At 37.4% G+C, this 20,578-nt stretch overlaps 1 protein-coding gene across 1 annotated transcript; it reads left to right on the top strand.

Moving 5' to 3' along the window:
• The first annotated feature begins 47 nt into the window (after positions 1 to 47).
• On the top strand, positions 48 to 19,890 carry Ddx25 (DEAD-box helicase 25). Its single transcript, XM_076843581.1, has 12 exons — positions 48 to 110; positions 721 to 787; positions 1,044 to 1,085; positions 1,552 to 1,687; positions 3,374 to 3,466; positions 3,580 to 3,682; positions 4,457 to 4,571; positions 5,705 to 5,882; positions 14,627 to 14,864; positions 15,858 to 16,020; positions 18,373 to 18,561; positions 19,696 to 19,890. The coding sequence occupies exons 1-12, from the start codon at positions 48 to 50 to the stop codon at positions 19,755 to 19,757; spliced, it is 1,449 nt and encodes a 482-aa protein (XP_076699696.1). The 3' UTR covers positions 19,758 to 19,890.
• The last annotated feature ends 688 nt before the right edge of the window (positions 19,891 to 20,578 follow it).

Genomic DNA, 20,578 nt, shown 5'->3' with positions numbered 1-20,578 from the left:
GCCTGGGGTGGAAGCACGTGCTGGGGGCGGGAGCAGCGATCGCAGCTATGGCGTCGTTACTTTGGGGAGGCGACGCAGGGGCTGCGGAGAGCGAGCGGCTGAACAGCCACGTAACCGCCACCGAGCAGGGGAGGGCAGAGGGGCGGGGGCTATAGCAGGAACTCCCAGAGGGAAATCTAGACCAGGAGAGCCCTCCTAGCTTTTGAAGTGGGGTGTCAAATGGTGGAAGGGAGATGTGGAATGGGTTTGGAAGAGGGCCACAGAAAAGGAGACCCACAGGGAGAAAAGACCTTTGGTTTGAAAGGGCAAAGTGAAGATACCTGGAAATCCAGGGAGGGAAAGCAGCTGGGAGTCCTAACCAGACTCTTTTGAGTTTTCTACTGTAATTTGACTATTAAGCTAATTTCTGTCTTGTATCTGCCAACGCACTTTCTTAGCCACTAACATCTTGTCGGCGCTGTGATTCCCAAGTACTGCCTACGGGTAAAGTAGAGGCCTAATAAAATGGAACTGCATGGTGCAGGGACTACAGAAAATCTCCAGTTTTATGATAGTTCATACAGGGAATCTATACCTGAAATGAACCCATTAGTTGATAACATTGCAAAGGAAATAGTTATGGGGTGATCTTCCCTGAACCCCTCCAGTCCCTGTTGTAGGGGAGCACTGGGCTGCCTGATGATTTGCTTAATTTTGGTTGAAATTTGTGTCTTTCAATAGTTTTCAAATCTCATCCACCCCCGGAAGAACCTTCGGGGTATTAAAAGTACCGCAGTCCCAAACATAGGTGAGTGCTATTAGGATAAAGAGGTTAGTCTCGATTGATTAAAAAGTATTGCTTTCATCATGTCCCTGCCAGCTGAAATACCTTTGGGTCCCTTAATATTTGAGACCCTACACTAGCTTCCCAATAATTTTATCTACTATCCCTATGATAACACTGTCCATATATACTGTAGACTTGGGGGGTATGGGGATACTACTGTTTACATTTTTGCTCAGCATTTATCTTTGCATTCATTGTTTCTCTTCTGTTCTTTTAGATGGTTCTCTTAACATCGAAGATGATGATGAAGATGATATAGGTAGGAGATAAATTCGTTTGCATGTATTTACTAGTATTCTGTTTGGTTTATTATCACGTTCACAATGTGAATGAGTAATATCGTAATTGGAAAGAGCCGTCTTCATTTCTATCAATAGTGAGTGTCCAAAGAAATACTAAATTAGGAGAATATTTCTTCAGAGGAAATTGGGATATTCAAGGAGTAGGTTAAGAATTTCTACTTAGCAAGTAAGAGTGGTGGAGATGGATGTTGGTTTGCTTGAGGTTAGATGCTTGTGTGGTGACAGAGCACAAGAAATTGGATCTTCATGAAAGAAGAAATTCTCAGTGCCATATCATTCTTTCCAGAACCTTCTTGTAGAAGAAAGATGAGAGTAGGTTAGGTTTGATTGATTGGTATACAACCACTGAATGGGAGAGAGAAACTTTTTAGATATTTTTCAGGAGGCTTGATGCCCTCCCTTTTTTTATTTTTGCTTTTCTAGTGGACTTGGCAACTAATTCACTCTTGAACAAGTTAATCCGTCAGTCCTTAGTAGAATCCAGTCATCGAGTGGAAGTTTTGCAAAAGGATCCCAGCTCTCCACTCTACTCAGTAAAAACATTTGAAGAGTTGAGACTGTGAGTATTTTAACTTTTTGGTATGGAAAAATGCTAAAGCATAGAACATAATAAACTATTCTGCTAATAATAAAAACCATTGGGATCTTGTTTTCTAATATTCAGTATTAAAATAAGATGTGTATGTTATGCATGCAATTAAGATGTACCTCAAAGAAGAACACCAAGATACACTAGTTGCCCAAGAAATTGAAACATTTTCTTTAGTAAAATATTTTAATTTTACAGCCCAAAGAGAGGCACAGCCATACTGCCATTCTACCTATGAGAATTCAAATACAGGGACATTGATGACTCAAACATCCTTCCTCACCAGCTTTATAAAAAGTTACAAGATTTTTCTTTTCTAATTATATTTTGTTTCAGATGGTATTAAAATTAACAACTTTCCCAAGTGGGTTTACATTCCCTAGGGATTTATCAGTTGCCTTAAGGAAATGTATTTTAACAAAAAGTCACATATTACTAAACCAAGCCCTTGCCCATTGCACATGAATGGGGATGGCAAAACAGGCATAGTTTGGTAACATTTTGGCAAGCCAACTAGGAGGTAAATCCAGACATACTTTTGTTCATGTCTTTTTGGCCACCAACTGCTGAGCTTCTTGTTCCAAGGACCATACCTGGGACTTTCTGCTCTAAACACTACTGACCTTTGGCACATAATTTTACTTTTGCAATAGAGAAATGGTTTGGGGGTCTGGAAAGCATCTTATTCAGTGAATAATTTCAGTAAAAGTTACAGATTACCATTTCTCCTTCTTTCTGGTTTGGGGGAACACCCAGTATTTGACTTCCAAAAGGAAGTCTTGGTTTGGAAACATATGGACTCATGTAAAAGGTAAAAATCCAAAATCCCGATATCCAGATGTTTTGTATGTATTGGGAGCCTGCATAATGATTAAAAAATTGTTTGACAGTCATCTATCAATTAATCTACCAATTAGGAACATCCAACTAGACAAATCACTAAAAGTGAAATTGTTCCAGCTCACTTGCTTTATCCTTATTCTAATATTTTTCTTAAGACTTCAGGAAAGATTTATTAAAAATACTGTCTTGGAAAGGATTACAAGTTCAAGGTCCACCTGGGCAATTTAGCAAAATCTTGTTTCAAAATAAAAAGGGCTAGGGTTGTAGCTTAGTGGTAGAATACTTGCCTGGCATGTGCAAGGCCCTGTATTTTATCCCCAGTATCACAAAGAAGAAAAAACAAAATACTATCACAGGAGGGTAAGGTAATATATAATAAGTCTGAGAGAATTGATAAAAGGATTAAGGATTATCTCAATAAAACTGTCTTTTCTGAAAATTGCTGTAGAAAACATCAGTGTAATTCATGCAAAAGAAATAACAAGTGTCACTTAGTTTTCTGTTTATGTGAAAAATATAACTCTCCTGGCAAACTAATGTATTTTTTTATCAAATGAATTCCCTTTTTGTTTTTTGTGTTTTTTAATAGGAAGTTCAACTTTAGGTTTATAGCATAGCATATGATTTTAATGACTCAACTGTAGAGATGTAATTGTATGTGTTTGGGAATTGAGGTATGAATGATATATTTCTAAATATTTTAAAGCTCAGTTGCAAAGTTGCTTAATTCATAAATATATTTTTCAAGTATGTATCTCTGAGGCTAATGACCAAGCATAGACTTTTTTAAGTGTTTTTTTTTTTCTTTTACAGAAAGGAAGAATTACTAAAAGGAATCTATGCAATGGGATTTAACAGGCCATCCAAAATCCAAGAGATGGCTCTTCCTATGATGCTGGCACATCCGTGAGTTTCCAGGGTAGTGGTATTCCAAGTTGGTTATTTTCAGTCTCTTCTTTTTAATTTATGCCCAGGCTCTTGTATTTAGTTTATGCCCAGTGGTCTCCTCTTTCCTACAGTCCCCAGAACCTCATAGCACAGAGCCAGTCTGGAACAGGAAAAACAGCTGCCTTTGTCTTGGCAATGCTAAGCAGAGTGAATGCCTTGGAGTTGTTCCCACAGGTAAGAAAGGGCTTCGGGAAAGATAGAAGTCCTTGTAATGGCCATGATATTTTAATAATAGGTGGTATCATTGTAAATACATGATCACTACAATGATAAAACAGTATGTGGAATGGCCATTCCTTCATAAAGTCCTAAGAGCATTGGGCAGCAGTATGGGACAAGTATAGTCCAAGGGGTTCCAATCCCTGCCTCTTCACTAATCAGCTAGCTAGGCAAGTTAAAATCACTCGGAGTCTGTTTCCTTGTCAGTAAAGATAGAATTTGTAGAGGCATGGATCATAGTTGATCTGTTCACCCCTGAATCCTAACACCTAGCCAATGCTTGGCTTGTAAAACCACTCATTAAACATTGTATGAATGAATGCTTTTCTCATAGGGTCATTGTGTGGATTCAGTGAAACTCATTTTTAGCACTGTGCTTAGCATAAAGAAGATTTTTTAATAGCCAGCAAGAGGAGAAGGAGACCATATTCAGGCTGTGATTTGTTTTGCCTTCCCTGTAATTCCCATCTTTCCTACATCCCATTCTTTTATCAAATTACCCTTTAGAGGGGAATATGTAAAAATTAGCATTTATCCATCCTTTAGTCCCTCCCCCCTCATGCCCAGCATTTACTTCAAACCTATTGATTGTTAAATTGTATTTGATTTAAAATATTTAATCCAAGCCTCCAAAGTCATCTTTGTGCCTCTCCCTGTACAAATTTTAATGGAAGTTCAAAATTGAACAATTACCTGTATGAATCTTTCTCCTCTCCTCTTCTCTCACAGTGCCTCTGCCTGGCTCCTACCTATGAATTGGCTCTGCAGACTGGCCGTGTGGTTGAGCGGATGGGAAAATTCTGTGTGGATGTTGAAGTGATGTATGCTATTCGAGGGAATCGAAGTATGTACCAGTAAGCCAGACCTGGCTGATTTTGAAAATCCTGACTTCACCACTAATAAGAGTGTTCTAACTTCTCTGTTTTCTCATTTCTGAAGTGGGGTAAATAATAGCACCTGAATCATAGAATCATTATTAGAATTAGATGTTATAGATTGAGCGTTTTACACAATGCTTAAAACATAATTAGAATCTGTAAATATTAGCTACATCACATCCACATCCTGGAGAGGATGCCGTTGTGTATTGTTTTCTTTAAGACTCGGTTATCTTGTGTAGAACATCTTTTATTTGGGGATTTTTAAAGTACTGCATGCTTATTGTGAAAAGAAACTTTAAAAGATAGAAGATTAGAAGATAAAAATTCAAAGACGTTCTTCCTTTCCTTCCGGAAACCTATCCCAAAAATAACTACGCTATTGTTAATAGGCAAATGGTTCCTTTTTTCTTTTTCTTTTCTTTCTTTCTTTTTTTTTTTTTTGAGCTAATACAAGCACATACAAATGCTTATATATGTATTTGTTTTCACTGAGTATTTACAAAAAATGGGAGCACTTTTTTCACACTGCTCATTCTTTTTACTAGCTGAACAATATCCCACAATTTATTTAAAGAAACTTATTGATTGAAAACAACAAAAATGGTGAAGGTTTCCACAGCTTTGCCAGTATTTCTTTAAGACAATAGAATTGCTGCATTGTGGATTTTTTGTTTATTTGTTTTTGGTTTTGGTGTTTTTTTTTTTTGTTTTTTTTTTTTTGAAGACATGGTCTTGCTTTGTTTCCCAGGCTGATCTCAAACTTGTATGTTCAAGTAATCTTCCTATCTCAACCTCCTGAATAGCTAGGATTACAGGCACACTACCATGCATAGATTGCAAGGTGGCTTTTTAAATGACCAAGCAGAAGAATCAAATATGCAAGACCTTTATTCCCATAAACCTAGAAACTTAGTAATTTTTCTTAACACTCTGCAAAATCAAAACCCATCCATGACCCTCAGAGTTTGCACTTGGAAAATTATTATGAACTTGCTTTTGTACTGAGTTCTATGACACATTGCCCTGACCTGCGTGTGGCCTGTTGGAATAAGACTGTTCACATCTGAAGAAGCACTTAAAATCCTTTTTTTCCTAGTTCCCAGAGGCGCTGAAGTCACCAAACAGATTATAATTGGCACTCCTGGGACTGTCCTAGATTGGTGTTTTAAGCGAAAATTGATTGATTTGGCTAAGATTCGTGTGTTTGTCCTGGATGAAGCAGATGTGATGATTGACACCCAAGGATTCTCAGATCAGAGCATTCGTATTCAACGGTAATTTCCAAATTCATCCTTTCTTTTCTTCTTGTGTTTTCTGTCCAGATGAGGAATTTCGTTTGTCTATTGTCCTAATTATTTTGATTGCTTAATTTACCGTCTTTCCCTCTAAAACAAATTTGAGTTTTCATTATTTTCACCGGATCTTCAAACTGCCAGAATTTTCCAACTTCAGCTTACAACCTTGCCTCTCTACTTTCACAACACAGGCTTAGAGATGAAATCTGTACATTGGGTCTGCACCAAATTTCAGAGTAAACAGAATCTGTTGAAGAATCTATTGAGGATACAGTGGATGATTGGGATAGAATAAGGAACACAGCAACCTAAAAAGCATAGGTTGTTTAGACTTGACTTTGCCTCTAATAAAATCTTATCATGAAAATAAAATCATCATTTTCCTGGGATTCTCTATCAGGATCACCTGAAGGACTTAAAATTACGAGATTACCAGACCCAACCTCAGACTTACTGAATCAGAATTTCTGGGAGGTGGGGCTTAGATATCTGTATCTTTTTTAAAAATAAAGTCATATTATTGAGGGTTAAGTTCAAATAGTATCAAAAGATTTGTGATGAAAAACAGTAACCCTCTGACCCAATCCCAAAGAATACCTCTGTTTTTCTGATATTAGCCTTCATCCTTTTAAATAATATGTTCACACTGCTATTTCCTTATATATATTCATTGTCTATCAACTTCCCATTATTAGAGGTGGGACCTGAGTTCTTTTAGACCACTCTCCCTTTCCTGTCTCCTCTATCACCTCTCTGTGATTATGTCATCAGAATCTGGTTATATTAACAGTATTGATATCATTTTGACAGTATAAATACTGTTCACTTCTGAGCCAAACAGTTGTTGTTGTGTTGTTTTTCTCCTAATCTTTTCCCCTAGAATTAATAATTGCCTTTTTTTCTTCATTTAGTATCACTATAGGGGTTTTAAGCTTTTCACTGGATGTGTCTTCGTATGTGCCATGTCAGTGGTATCTCCACATAGTCAAATACATTTTTTTTCTTTTTTTAACTGTTTCATATTAGTTATACATAACATTAGGATTCATTTTGACATAATTATAAAAGCATGGAATATTGTTCTAATTCAGTGCTCAGGACTTCCCCTAATCCTCCCTTCCTTCCTCCCCTGCCTTTACTGATTTTTCTATTATAGTTTTGTGTGTGTGTGTATCTTATAGGTATACATAATAATGAGATTCACTGTGGTACATTTATATATTTACACAGGAAAGTTAAGTCAGATTTATTCCCCTATTTTTTCCTTTTCCTGTTCTTGCCCCCTCCCCCACAATCCCCTTCCTTTACTCCACTGATATTTCTTCTACTTTTATGGAATTCCCCTCCCACATTTCTTTTCAAGCTAAAAAAAAAGATTCTTTTAACTTTAATATTCAGTTAATATTCTCAGCTTCCAATGTCATTGCTGAAAAGTTGAATATCATCCTGATCTCCAAGCTTTTGAGTGTGCCCTTTTTTCCCCCCCTCTCATTAGAAGTTTTGGGGGGTCTTCTCTCTCCTCAGTATTCTGAAACTTCTCAGTGACATGCTTTGGTTTATTTCTTACCTTAGACATATAGTATACCCTTTCATTCTCAAAACTTTTGCTTGTCATTTCTGGGGAAATTTCTTGGGTTATTTCTTTTCCAAGTCAGCCAATCCAGAACACAATCATAGCAGACAAAAATTAAATAAAAATAAGAGAAATAATTACACACATGTTATAGTTTAACATAAAAATATGAAATGAAAAACATGTTTATTTGAAAGTAAATCCAGTGCTTTTTCTATTATATAAATCCTACTATTTAAACAAAATAATAGTATAATTAGTTTACAGTAGTAATTAATAGAATTTTGTGAGAAAATATAGCAATATTTTATAATGTTTTGGTCTCTGATGCAACAGTGTATTTCAACTCTATTTAAACTCACTGTGGGATGTTTATACTTTGTAGGTAATATTATTGTGTACTCTTAAGATTCATAAACATGGGGCTGGGGTTGTGGCTCAGCGATAGAGTGCTCACCTAGCACATGTGAGGCCCTGGGTTTGATCCTCAGCACCACATATAAATAAATAAATAAAATAAAGGTATTGTGTCAGTTACAACTAAAAAATATTTTAAAAAAGATTCATAAACATAAGTCTTCTTACAGGAGAACATAAATACAATAATAATGAATAGAGATTACTATACTTAATTTAAAATGACATGGTTCTTTCTCAGTAAATTTTTTTTTCTCTCATTCTTTTTTTCTTTTCCAATGATATTTTTCTGAACTGCCTATAGTCTTTTTTTTATGGGGTGGTAATGCTGAATATAGTGAAATGGAAACTTCTATTTTGACTTGCAACTCTGTGCCTGTCAAAGTCATACTGATTAGTATCAGTCTGATTTGATGACATCAGATTTGATTTGTAATTTCTGGGGAAATTTAGTTAAAATTTAAAAGTTAAATATCCTCTTAAGAAAAATGTTTGAGCATGGAATACTAAGGATTTTACTTACTGGCAACAGAAGGTTTTTATTTCCATTTGTTAGTTTTTGCAATTTAATTCTCTGATTGTTTTACTTATTTTTACAACATTTTTGAGGTATAATTGACAAATGAAGAATCATATATAATTAAGTTATATAACATAGTGTTTTGATGCATATGTTTACATGCACACACATTTTAAAATGATTACCATACTTAGGCTAATTAGCATAACCATCACTTCATGTAGATACTCTGTGTGTGTGTGTGTGTGTGTGTGTGTTGAGAACTTTTAAGATCTTTCAGACTTGTTAGGATTATTTTGTAGCTCTCTAGAAATGGCCATCCCAGTTTATTTAGGTAGACCAGCTCTTTGTCATTCAGATCTCTTACATCTATAAATTCATCAGATAAGCTATCCACATCTAAAATACCCTTCATTTTTAAATACTCTGCAGTACTAGACATCTCTTTCTCAAGGAAAATGGTTTTAAAAGCACAGAGGTGATTTAATCTTTGAAATTAAAGATGGGTTCTAAGTAAATTACACTTTTGGTAAACAGATGATTATAGATTGAATAGAATTTGTCATAATTTACATTTGCACTACCTACTGCATAAACAGATAGTCAAAGACAAGTTTGGATCTGAGCACCATGGCACATACCCATAATCCCAGCGACTCAAGAGGCTGAGGCAGGAGGAATACAAGGTCAAGGCCAGCCTCAGCAACTTAGTGAGGCCCTAAGCAACTTAGTGAAAACCTGTCTCAAAATAAAAAAAATTAAAAGGGCCGAGGATGTAGCTCATTGGTAGAGCACTTCTACACTAAAAGGTGAGTCATCTATAATCAGCATCCCCCATTTGTTCACCCACAGGACATTTTACATGCCTCCTCTAAACCAGGAAATCTGGCTGTACTCCGTTTTATAGAGATATCAGGGGAACAATGCAATAATGCGAATCATTTGTTTTGTATGCCAAGCTAAATCAGGGTCTGCTGTTTACAGTTGAACACTGGTATCTTTTGAGGAGGCCAAATTTAGAAATTCAGAAGTACTGTCCATCTCATTTTAAAGTTGTGAGATTCATTTTTCAGATATGCTATTCACATCCCATCCACCATGCCCAATCCCAAATTCTTTCCTTCCAGTGGTGTATTATGCTCTGTTTTCATTATTTACCTTTAGCTCAATTGTGTTAACCTCTGTCATTAAATTAACAGTTGTTTAGCTTTATTTTTCTGTTTGTCTGGATCATACTGATGTTGTCCATTTTTATTGTTTATGTTAACATTAGAATTTTTTTTTCTGTTTTCAACTTTGTCTCTGAATTATCTAGGTTTTCGTTTGCTACATCTCTGTCTTTCACAGTGGACCTTTCCTCTTTATAACTAATGAATCTTGGCCAGCCTTTCATAATCTAAGATGAGGAATAAAATTCTAGTTGACAGCCTTATATACATGGCTGGGTCTTATAATTTGGGAAGCTCCAGTGCTTTGGGATGGTTGTCATCTGGACTTCAATGTCACTGATAGATTTCCCTGGAGCTTGACCCTTAGTTTCTGGCATTTGAAGGGCAGGGTTGGGGAACCAGCTGAGGAGATTCTGCCTTTCAATATACATATTTTCATTTAATCCCTCTTTTTGGCTGTGTGCTTTGCCCTCACCTTCTACTGATGCTGGCATCCCCAACTCTAGGATTTCTGCACAGAATAAACCTCTGATCTTTTGTTAGTATATGCTTAGTTGCCTGAAGTAAAGGGATCCAACTTCTCATTCATATTTAAAGTGATTTTGGCCAGAGATCAAGGGAGACTCCCTCCTTGCCATCCTCCTACTAATACATTAGTATTCTTATAAGTGAAAGGAAGTGAAAGATTTAGAACTTCAGGAAAGATTCAGTATGAAACTGGCTTTCTAACAAAGTCCCTTTTATTTTCTACTCAAGAGAATATTGCACATAATGCATCCCACTATGAGGTATAATTATAATGCACCAATAAAAATTTTGGACCATATGGTTGTTCACACATAATATATTATCTAAGGTACGTTATCTTAGATAAAATTTTTAAACTTCCCGTGTTTTAATTTTACAACTTCAAAAACTTAATAATACAATTTTCATTTCTGATGTCTTTGAATAAAACAAGGAACAAAAGCAAAAAAAGGAGAAAATATTGTGTAATAATTAGAGCGCTAATTATTGTGTAATAATTTATGTTGGGGGAGAGGGCTTAAAACATGATTAATGTCCAATTAAATATCTTGAAAAACATGAAATTTTAATTTTCTAATAGCCACATTAAAAAGAAACAGGTGAAATTAATATTTATTTTGTTTAACCCTAGGTATCAAAATATAGTTTCAATAAGTAATTTAATAAGGTTTATTTTTTATACTGTCTTAAAAATCCACTGTGTTCTATAGAACAGCTCAGAATTTTCTTTCCTTATATTAATGTGTACAGAATTTTTCCTTGGAATGAAATGGCCAGGCCTCAGAATCCCAGTGTTTATGCCATCTTTCTCCAGATGAAGAGTTGGGACACAGCAGATGGCCAAGAAGCCCCGGCATGTGAATGCAGAATTTTCCTAGTGTCTTGTAACATGCACCCCATTTTCAGTCTTTTCCCTCTAAGAATCTGGAGCTTTCAAGTCCCAGACCTTTGATGGTTGTGAAGGAATAGCTGGCTACCTTTTCATCAGTTCTCTGCTCTGCAGCACTCATATTCTAGTTTCATCCTCTTTCTGTCTTACCACTCCTTTCTCTCTTCCAAAAATACATTAAAATATGATGTCCATCAGTTTTCTCCTCTCATAGTCTCCATGTTTTTTGTGGATTACTTTTATCTCACATTAGTGAGATATAGACAGCTGAGAAGGTAACACATGTAGATGAATTGTCACAGTTGACTGGAATCTGATTAGATTTTTTTTAAATTTTATTTGCTTATTTTCAGATCATTATTTTAAAACGCTGCCCAGATGATCCAGGCTTCAGGCTTAAAGTAGTGTTTGGGAATTGCTGAACCATATAGTCTCTCACAGTCCCTGTTAGCACTAAGTTTATTGTTCCAAGTATTCCGTGTTCATCCTGAAAGAGGTGATTCCTCTCTGACCTAGCTTATTTATTTTATTTTTTTAATTGACATTTTTAGTCTCCACATATAGCAAGATCATGTGACATGTCTTCCCATTCCTGGTTTACTTAACACAGTGATTGCTGCTACTACCCATGTTGTCGTAAATTACAGGATATCCTTCTTTCTAAGCCTGTATAGTATTCCATTGTGTGTGTGTGTATGTATATGTGTGTGTGTGTGTGTGTGTGTATGTGTGTATGTGTGTATGTATATATATATATAATTTTTTCTTTATCCATTGTTGAATGTTTCCGTTTCTTGGCTATTGCCAGTAGTGCCACAGTGAATATGGGAGAAAAGATCTCTCTACACACTGATTTCCCACTACCTGGTAGTGATATTGCTGCATAAAGTGATAGTTCTGTTTTTAATATTTTTAGGACCCTTCATATTAGTTTCCATAATGACTATACTTGAAAGTTGATCTCACAGAAGGTGAGAGTAGAATGTTGGTTACCAGAAGCTGGGGAGAATAGGGTTTGGGGAGTGGTGGGGAAAGCTTGATCAGTAAATACTAAATTACACATAGGAACAAAAAGTTATGATGTGCTACTGGATAGCAGCATGACTGTGGATAGCAGTAATATAATGTATATTTTGAAAAGCTACAAGAAAGGATTTTGAATGCTTTTACCACAAAGAAATGATAAGTGTTTGAAGGGATAGATTTTTTTTTTCTTAATTTGTTCTAATTAGTTATGCCTGACAGTAGAATTCATTTTGACACATCATACATAAATGGAGTATAACTTCTCATTCTTCTTGTTGTACATGGTGTAAAGTTACACCAGCAGGGCAATCATATATGCACATAGAATAATTATGGCTGATTCATTCTATCTATTCCTAAACCCATATCCCCTCCATTCCCTTCACTCTCCTCTGTCTAATTCAAATAAAAAAGGTACTTTACTCCCTAGCCACCTCCCTTATTATGAATTATCATCTGCATATCAAAGAAAACATTCAGCCTTTGGTTTTTTGGGATTGGCTTATTTCAGACGAGATTGGGCGTGTTCAGGGCAGTATGGGCCGTAGACTCATTTCAATCAGCATGATATTCTCTGGTTTCATCCATTTACTGGCAAGTGCCATAATTTCCTTCTTCTGTAAGGTTGAGAAATATTCCATTGTGTATATATACCACAGTTTCTTAATCCATTCATCTGTTGAAGGGCACCTAGGTTGGTTCCATAGTTTGGCTGTTGTAAGTTAAGCTGCTATAAACATTGATGTGGCTGTATCACTGTAGTATGCTGATTTGAAGTCTTTTTGGGGATAAAATGAGGAATGGGATAAGTGGTCAAATGGTGGTTCCATTCCAAATTTTATGAGTGTACAAAACAATGTATGAGTGTACTTCCCTGCCCCCATCCTCACCAACATTTATTGTTACTAATGTTCTTGATGATTGCCATTCTAACGGGAGATGGAATCTCAGTGTAAAATTTTTATTTGCATTTCTTAATTGCTAGAGATGATGAACTTTTTTATATATTTGTTCATCAATTGTATTTCTTCTTCTGTGAAGTAAATGTCTTTCAGTTCCTTAGCCCTTTTATTAATTGGGTTATTTGTTTTGGGGGTACTTAGTTTTTTGAGTTCTTTTTATATCATGGAGATAAGTGCTTTCTCTGAGGTGCATGTGGTAAAGATTTTTACCATTCTGTAGGCTCTCTCTTCACATTATTGATTGTTTCATGAAGAATCTTTTTAGTTTGAATCCATCCTATTTATTGATTCTTGATTTAACTTCTTGTACTTTAGGAGACTTGTTAAGGAAGTCAGTTCCTAAGTCATGTGATAGAGATTTGGGGCTACTTTTTCTTCTATTAGGTGCAAGGTCTCTGCTCTAGTGCCTAAATCCTTGATCCACTTTGAGTTGATTTTTGTGCAGGGTGAGAGATAGGGGTTTAATTTCACTTTACTACATATGGATTTCTAGTTTTCCCAGCACCATTTGTCAAAGAGGCTATCTTTTCTCCAATGTATGTTTTTGGTGCCTTTGTCTAGTATGAGATTATTTATGTGGGTTTTTTTCTCTGTGTCTATTTTGGTGTCAATACCATGCCATTTTTGTTATTATGGATCTGTAGTAAAATTTAAGTCTTATTGTGATGCCTCCTGCTTCACTTTTCTTGTTAAGAATTGCTTTGGCTATTCTGGGTCTCTTATTTTTCCAGATGAATTTCATGATTGGAGATAGATATGGTTAACCTGTTTTGAGCATTATATAACATACATATTGAAACGTCACATGGAACTCATTAATAGGTATAATTTTTATGTTTTCACGTACCAGTTAAAATAAATTTTAATTTTTTTAAAAGTTGACATTTTGTTGACGTGTAAAATATGTACAGAGAAATAAAACCAATTCCAAGTGTACTAGAGAGTAAACTGTCACTCGAAGCCACATCCATGAAACAATAGCTCAGACCAGGAAATGATATTTATTTACCAGCACCCCAGAAGTCCCCTGGAGACCCTTTCCTATCACTAGCCCATTTCTCTTCCCCAGGATTAACCTCTTTCCTGACTGCTAAATCCTTGGATTCATTTCTCCTTTGTTGGGATTTTATGTAAACTATCCCTTTATTTCTGATGGGCTCAGTATTATTTTAGTTACTGCTCTTTCCCCTTTTGCCCCCTTCTTATTTATCTATAGGTTCTCCCCATTCCAAGTCAAATTGGTAGTGATTCTTTCCTTCCCAAGATACATCTAACACCAGCCATTGAACAACTAGCCTGTATTTTCTTTATTCCCATTTATGTTCGTGTACACCACCCCTCTTGGCTCTATGAGTCTGCCTCACCTAAGGAGGAAATTGGCATGAGAAACCTCAGGTCCTCTGGAGTGTATACCTAAACTTTTTTCTTAGCTCCACCTTCCAGTAATGTGCTTTTCCAAATTCTTGGTGACAAAGAGGGGCAGGACATTTGGCTATTTGGCTGAAGGTGTAGCTTGTCATTGCAGGTAGCACCTCATGCCCTGCAGATGCACATGGAGCAGCTGGTGGCAGTGGACCTGCAGTGCTGGAAGGAGAGGAACATCCTGGCAGCTGGGTGACAGCATCTTCTCTTTTTACAGAGCTTTGCCCTCTGAATGCCAGATGCTTCTGTTCTCTGCAACATTTGAGGACTCTGTGTGGCAGTTTGCCGAGCGAATCATTCCTGACCCTAATGTTATCAAGTTGCGCAAAGAAGAGCTGACCCTGAACAACATCCGACAATATTATGTGTTGTGTGAAGACAGGAAAGACAAATATCAAGCTCTGTGTAACATTTATGGTGGCATCACCATTGGCCAGGCCATCATCTTCTGCCAGGTAAACTTGCTGGATGTGTCTTTATTGTGCCCTCGTTTCCCTACATGTACAAGTAGGGGGGTGGTAATATTAATAGGTGCCAGGTAGACAGGCACTATGTTCAACACTTATCATGTGTTATCTAGTTGAGTCTTCAGAGCAGCTCTGAATAGAAATGATTTGTATTTGAGGGTGAAGCTTAGAAAGGTTAAGGTATGGAACAGGATCTTCAATATGATGCTAAATGAAGGTCTTTCATATTCTAACTTTTCCCCATTTAGATTGGTGTTTATTGTAGTTTTTATAGATACCCCTTATCAGGTTAAGGATGTTGCTTATGAATTTTGCCTTTTTTATTTTCATGTTTATTTTTTGCTATCTGACTTTTTCACACTTGTGTTTTCTTTTCTCACTGCCAGTTAAACACACTAAGGCTTCATGAGAGTAAGGTTTCATCTATCTCATTCATGTCCATATTCACTGTACTGGACTGGCACCTGCCAGTGGACAGCACTGAAAACATAGAATAGAAGAAAGCTCAGCTGTGCCACAGCCTGGCCATACAACCTTGGACAAGTTACCTAACATTTTTAAGCATTGGGTTTTTTTGTTCACTTTTCAAATTTGTTGGATGAAGTTAGGTCACTACTTCATGAAAGTGTTGTATAAACACATGCCCTTTCAGAGTGTCCATTGTTCAGAATAAATGAAAACATTATAATGTAATACATTATATCCTTTTGTCATCATAGCACCATATGAGGTAGGTGCACCATGTTTGTCTTTGTTTCGTGGATTTAAGGAGGTGATGTTTAGAAACCCAGGTGGTAGGAGAATCCCATGCCACATTCTAAGAGTCCTTAAGGTTTGAGAGAGCCATGAAGCACAATTCCTCTGCAGCCCTCTCCCTCCTGCCCTCCCACCCCCTACCCTGATCCAGGAGCATCAAGCATCACAGGCACAGCCAGTCTGCTGTAACCAGGGGTGCTGTGGTGGCTTTTGTTTTTTATATAGACGCGTCGAAACGCCAAGTGGTTGACCGTGGAGATGATGCAGGATGGCCACCAGGTGTCCTTGTTAAGTGGGGAGCTGACAGTGGAACAGAGAGCTTCCATCATTCAGAGGTTTCGGGATGGGAAAGAGAAGGTTCTTATAACGACCAATGTTTGTGCTCGAGGTGTGTGTGTGTGTGTGTGTGTGTATGTGTGTGTGTTTGAACCCTATACTGCCAAAAAAAAAAAAAAAACCACAGGTGTTGAGGTATAAGTTACACAAGATAGCAATTCAAATCTTTAAGTGTACAGGAATACACTTGAGTTTTAACAAGCATACAGTCATGTGTCCGTGTCCATCACAATGATCAAAATACAGAAAATTGGCCAGGCACAGTGGCACATGCCTGTAATCCCAGTGCCTCTGAGGGCTGAGATAGGAGGATCAAGAGTTCAAAACCAGCCTCAGCAAAAGCAAGGTGCTCTATTCTGTGCTGTCCAGTTGGTAGACAGGGTGAGACCCTGTCTCTAAAATTAAAATATAAAATAGGGCTGTGGATGTGGCTCAGTGGTCTAGTGCCCCTGAGTTCAATCTCTGGTGCAAAAAAAAAAAAAAAAATCAGAAAAGTATCTCCCCACAATTTCCTCATGCTCTTTTGTAGTCAGTCTCCTCTTTCTGTCACATGGCCCCTAGCAACTACTGATTAGATTTCTCTCTTCATATTTTTGTGTCTTCTAAAATGCCACATAAAATAAGCCATACAGTGTATGGCCTTTGTGTCTTTCTTCCACCTAGCATAATGCTTTTGAGTTGACTCAGTTCCATGTATCAATAATCCCTTCCTTTTTATTGCTACTAATAGTCCTTTTGTAGTTCATTCACTCACCAGTTGGATATTTGGATTATTTCCAATTTGGGGCTTTTTTTAATACAGCTATGGTAAAAAGTCATGTGTAGGTCTTTGTATAGATGTTATGTTTTGATTTGGGTAAATATCTAGGAGAAGGATTGCTGGGTCATATCATAATTGTATGGTTAGTTTTATAAGAAACAGCAAAGTTTTCCCACAGTGACTGTACCATTCTCACCAGGAGATAGCAGAGTCATACTTGTTCTGCATCCTTGCCAGCAACTGATATTGTCACTTTTTCTGATTTTAACCATCTTATAAGATATGTTGTAGTATCTCATTGTGGTTTTAATTTGCATTTCCCTAATAACTAATAATGTTGAGCATATCTGGAGTGTTTATAGGTTTAAAGCTATTGACTACTGAGGGGAAAAAATCTTTGTTTTTTTAAGAGAAGGACTCTTCCACTTTCTTCATCCTTCACATATCTAGAACTCCAATTTAATTCATGTTTCCTAGTTCATTTTGAGTTCAGCAAATAGAATTAAAAGCCTCCTGCTGGGTTAGGAGTGAGGCCTGAACTCTGCCCTGTAGAAGTACTGAAAAAGAACAAAGTCCCTGCCCCTCAGAAGTTCACCACTTAGGCTCTCACCTCTCTAAACTAGCACCATCTAGTAGAACTTTCTGCAGTTATGGAAGTGCTCTGTTCTGTGCTGTCCAGTTGGTAGTCATTAGCCATGTATGGTTCTGAAGCACTTGAAATGTGGCCAGTCTGACCAAGGAACTAAATTTTTAATTTTAATTTATTGCAATTTAATTAGCCACTGTAGCTAATGGTTACCATATTGGATAGCACAACTCCAGACCTTAGAAGAAAAGAGGCACAGAAAATCCAGGATGAAGACTGAGGGCAAGGAGGTCTAGGGTCATGACCCAGACAGCTTGTTAATGTGGGCAATGGAAGGCACAGGGATCAGAGGTCTTCCTGGACTATGTTAGAGCTGAAAGGTTTTTTGAATTCAGTTGGATGAGAATTTATCCATTGGGAAATGGCAAACCCTCGTGACTAGTGCTTTGCATCGTGAGACTGGAGAGAAGGAGATGATACTTCAGCTACTGTGAAGTCTTGGATGGCTCAAACTTTACCCTGTATGATTTGGGCAGTAGGCTCTGAGCACAAGAGCTCTGAAACTTGCTGTGGGACTGTTGAAGGAGAGATTAGGTAGGCGAAAACCAGTCTGGAAATTGTCCTAGCAGTTGAGGCAAGGGATGAAAAAGATCTGAGGAGAGCCACAGTCATGGAATGGAGCAGAGCAGAAGCCTGGTGATAAGTAATTGGGTAGAGGATAAGAGGCCTGCTGGGGACTAAAGTATAGCAGAGGCAGAAAGGAGCAGGTAGCTCTGTGGACTCTAGGCACCTCTCCCCTCCCCCCACACATGCGTGTGCACATGCTTTGTACATATTTAGACTTCTGTAGAATTAGCCTCTCCTGACTGACTAATTATCCAGCATCATAGACATCACAGCATGCAAGCAAACTGCCTGGACCAAAGTACCTGTTTCAGTGATGTAAAGCCAGGTTTGATTATCTTCTTCATTAATGAAAATTCCTTCAGCAAATGTGGTTCTTAAGTGGCTATGTCCTGAGGATACTGCAAGACCCTACAGTGTTCTTCCTCTCCTAGGGATTGATGTGAAGCAGGTCACAATTGTTGTGAACTTTGATCTCCCTGTAAACCAAGCCGAAGAGCCAGATTATGAGACCTACCTCCATCGCATAGGGCGGACAGGACGCTTTGGGAAAAAAGGCCTGGCTTTCAACATGATTGAAGTGGACAAGCTGCCCCTGCTCATGAAAATTCAGGACCATTTTAGTAAGTAGCATTGCTTTCACAGTAGGAGCCAGGGAGCTGCTTACACTGATGGGGCGAGGTGTACCAGGGTAACCCAAGGTCAAAGGCTTAGGATGGCATGGAGGCAGAAACCATGAGGTGGAAGGCTTCTGTTCATAAGACCAGAGTCCTCATAATATGAGACAGTTGATTAAATAATTCTTACATTGTAGTTAAAGAAAATTTTAAAAATTAAGTAGAATTCGTATGAACTCATTCTGGTATCTGGAGCAGATTTTCATATCCTATAAATATGTACCCTAAGCAAAATCTTAAAATCTTTTAAGATTATATTCTACCACCAACTTCCTCTTTTATTCACATTTTTCTCCTGCTCTTGCCACACCCATAGAATTTAGGAATGGTTCTAATTTCTGAGGCCTGCAGCCCTTCCCTTAGCCCACCATCTAAACAAAGCAGGTTCTGCTAGTCTGCTGGGGCTCTGAACTGACAGGCGCACTAACGGAATCCTGAAGTCACCTTACCTGGCATATCTACTCCTCAGATCACCCCATTCCCCTAAGTGCGTATATGTGTCTGGGCAGTAGAGCAAGAGGAACATCAAGTGCTACTCTCTAGGATGGTGATACTACCTTACTTAACCTTTGTTGAACGCAGTGGGCACTCTCCCAATAAATGCACATGGACACACATATAGCATGTAGAATGTGATATATATAATTTTTCAAGGTTTGCACACTGAATGTTGTATGTACATTCACTGAGCCTTTAGGAAAATAGATTATATACCTCTGTGTTAGGCTGACTGGGAAGGGGCAGAGGAGAAAGTACCTTGGCCCTGTTCCTGTGGTGAGCATCTAAGGATCTAGTCTTGGGAAGTGACCAGTTAGAAGAGCCTTGGTCCTTCCCAGGCTCTTCTCACTGCCCCATGGCATCTGAATGTGTGTGTTCTAGGTGCATTTGCTACCGTTTCAGTTAGTGTTGGTCAGTTTTTTGCTACCTCCCTTCTTTGTGTTCCTGTTTCAAGACTTCCTATTGCAAGGTGTCACATTTTCAAAGGCATCACTGTCTTGAGAAACTCAGAGTTGGCCGAAATGAGTTTTCATTTATGCCCCGGAGTAAGACTGTTTTTTTTCTCTCCTTTGTTCTTTTTAGACAGCAGTATTAAGCAGCTTGACCCTGAAGACATGGATGAGATTGAAAAGATTGAATATTGAAGAAAGAACTCTATTGTTTGTGAGAGATAGTAGTTTATGTGAGAATGTTCCAGTGAGTTTTGAAGGTAGTTTTTTTTTTCTTTTTTTTTTTTTTTTAAATGTTCAGTCTATTTCAATGTGAAACTGTTCACAGATGGCAAAATAAATGACTTGGTACCCTTAGTTGAAGACCTGAGGAATTTTTGAAACCAAATTGATGTGAAGCACATGATTCTTTTGAATAAAAAAAAAAAAAAAGCAAGGTTCTTTCTTATTCTAATCTCTTTATAGGTAAACATGTCTGAATGGGCTTCTGGGATATTTCTGGATTTAGTTCATATAAATTAAGCAGAACATGCCTCTTGCCAGCCAGTGCCACAAGATGGCAGTAGTACTTCGCTGGGTTTTGGAATTTGAGCTGATGGGACAAATGGAAAGGACAAGCCTCACTCACAGGCTGCCCTTTCCAGGCATTAATGTCCCTCCCCTCTCCCCCTTCACCCTCCTCTGTGTGCACACATTCAGAGGCAAAAAAAAAAAAAAATAGAGTAAAACTCTTAAAAAGTGAAATATTGGAAGAAAGAACATTTTGCTTTTTAATATTTCAAGTGACATCCAGAATTTCAGAATATTTTTCTATTTTGCTTTTTACTGTCTTTAAATTAGAGAAAATTTGCTGAATCATCAGTTACTTAATAGTATGAAAATGTGGCATTACTCTAGGAATTTCTTAAAAACAGGCAGTGGGAGTTTAAAAAAAAAAAAAAGGAAAGAAAGAAAAAGCTCTTGCCTTCCTAAAGAAGTAACATTCAGGTAGCCTTAATGGTATATGTGTGAATCCT

This window comes from Callospermophilus lateralis, chromosome 2, assembly GCF_048772815.1.
Source record: "Callospermophilus lateralis isolate mCalLat2 chromosome 2, mCalLat2.hap1, whole genome shotgun sequence".
Taxonomy (NCBI): Eukaryota; Metazoa; Chordata; class Mammalia; order Rodentia; family Sciuridae; genus Callospermophilus; species Callospermophilus lateralis.
Note: the sequence above shows the minus strand (reverse complement) of the source record. Positions and strands in the feature narration are given on the sequence as shown.

Excerpts from the sequence above, each read along its gene's own strand:
- Ddx25 (XM_076843581.1), top strand. The coding sequence starts at position 48 with ATGGCGTCGTTACTTTGGGGAGGCGACGCAGGGGCTGCGGAGAGCGAG. Across the intron at positions 111-720 it reads GCGAGCGGCTGAACAGCCAC|TTTTCAAATCTCATCCACCC; the intron begins GTAACCGCCACC and ends GTCTTTCAATAG. Across the intron at positions 3,683-4,456 it reads CCTTGGAGTTGTTCCCACAG|TGCCTCTGCCTGGCTCCTAC; the intron begins GTAAGAAAGGGC and ends CTTCTCTCACAG.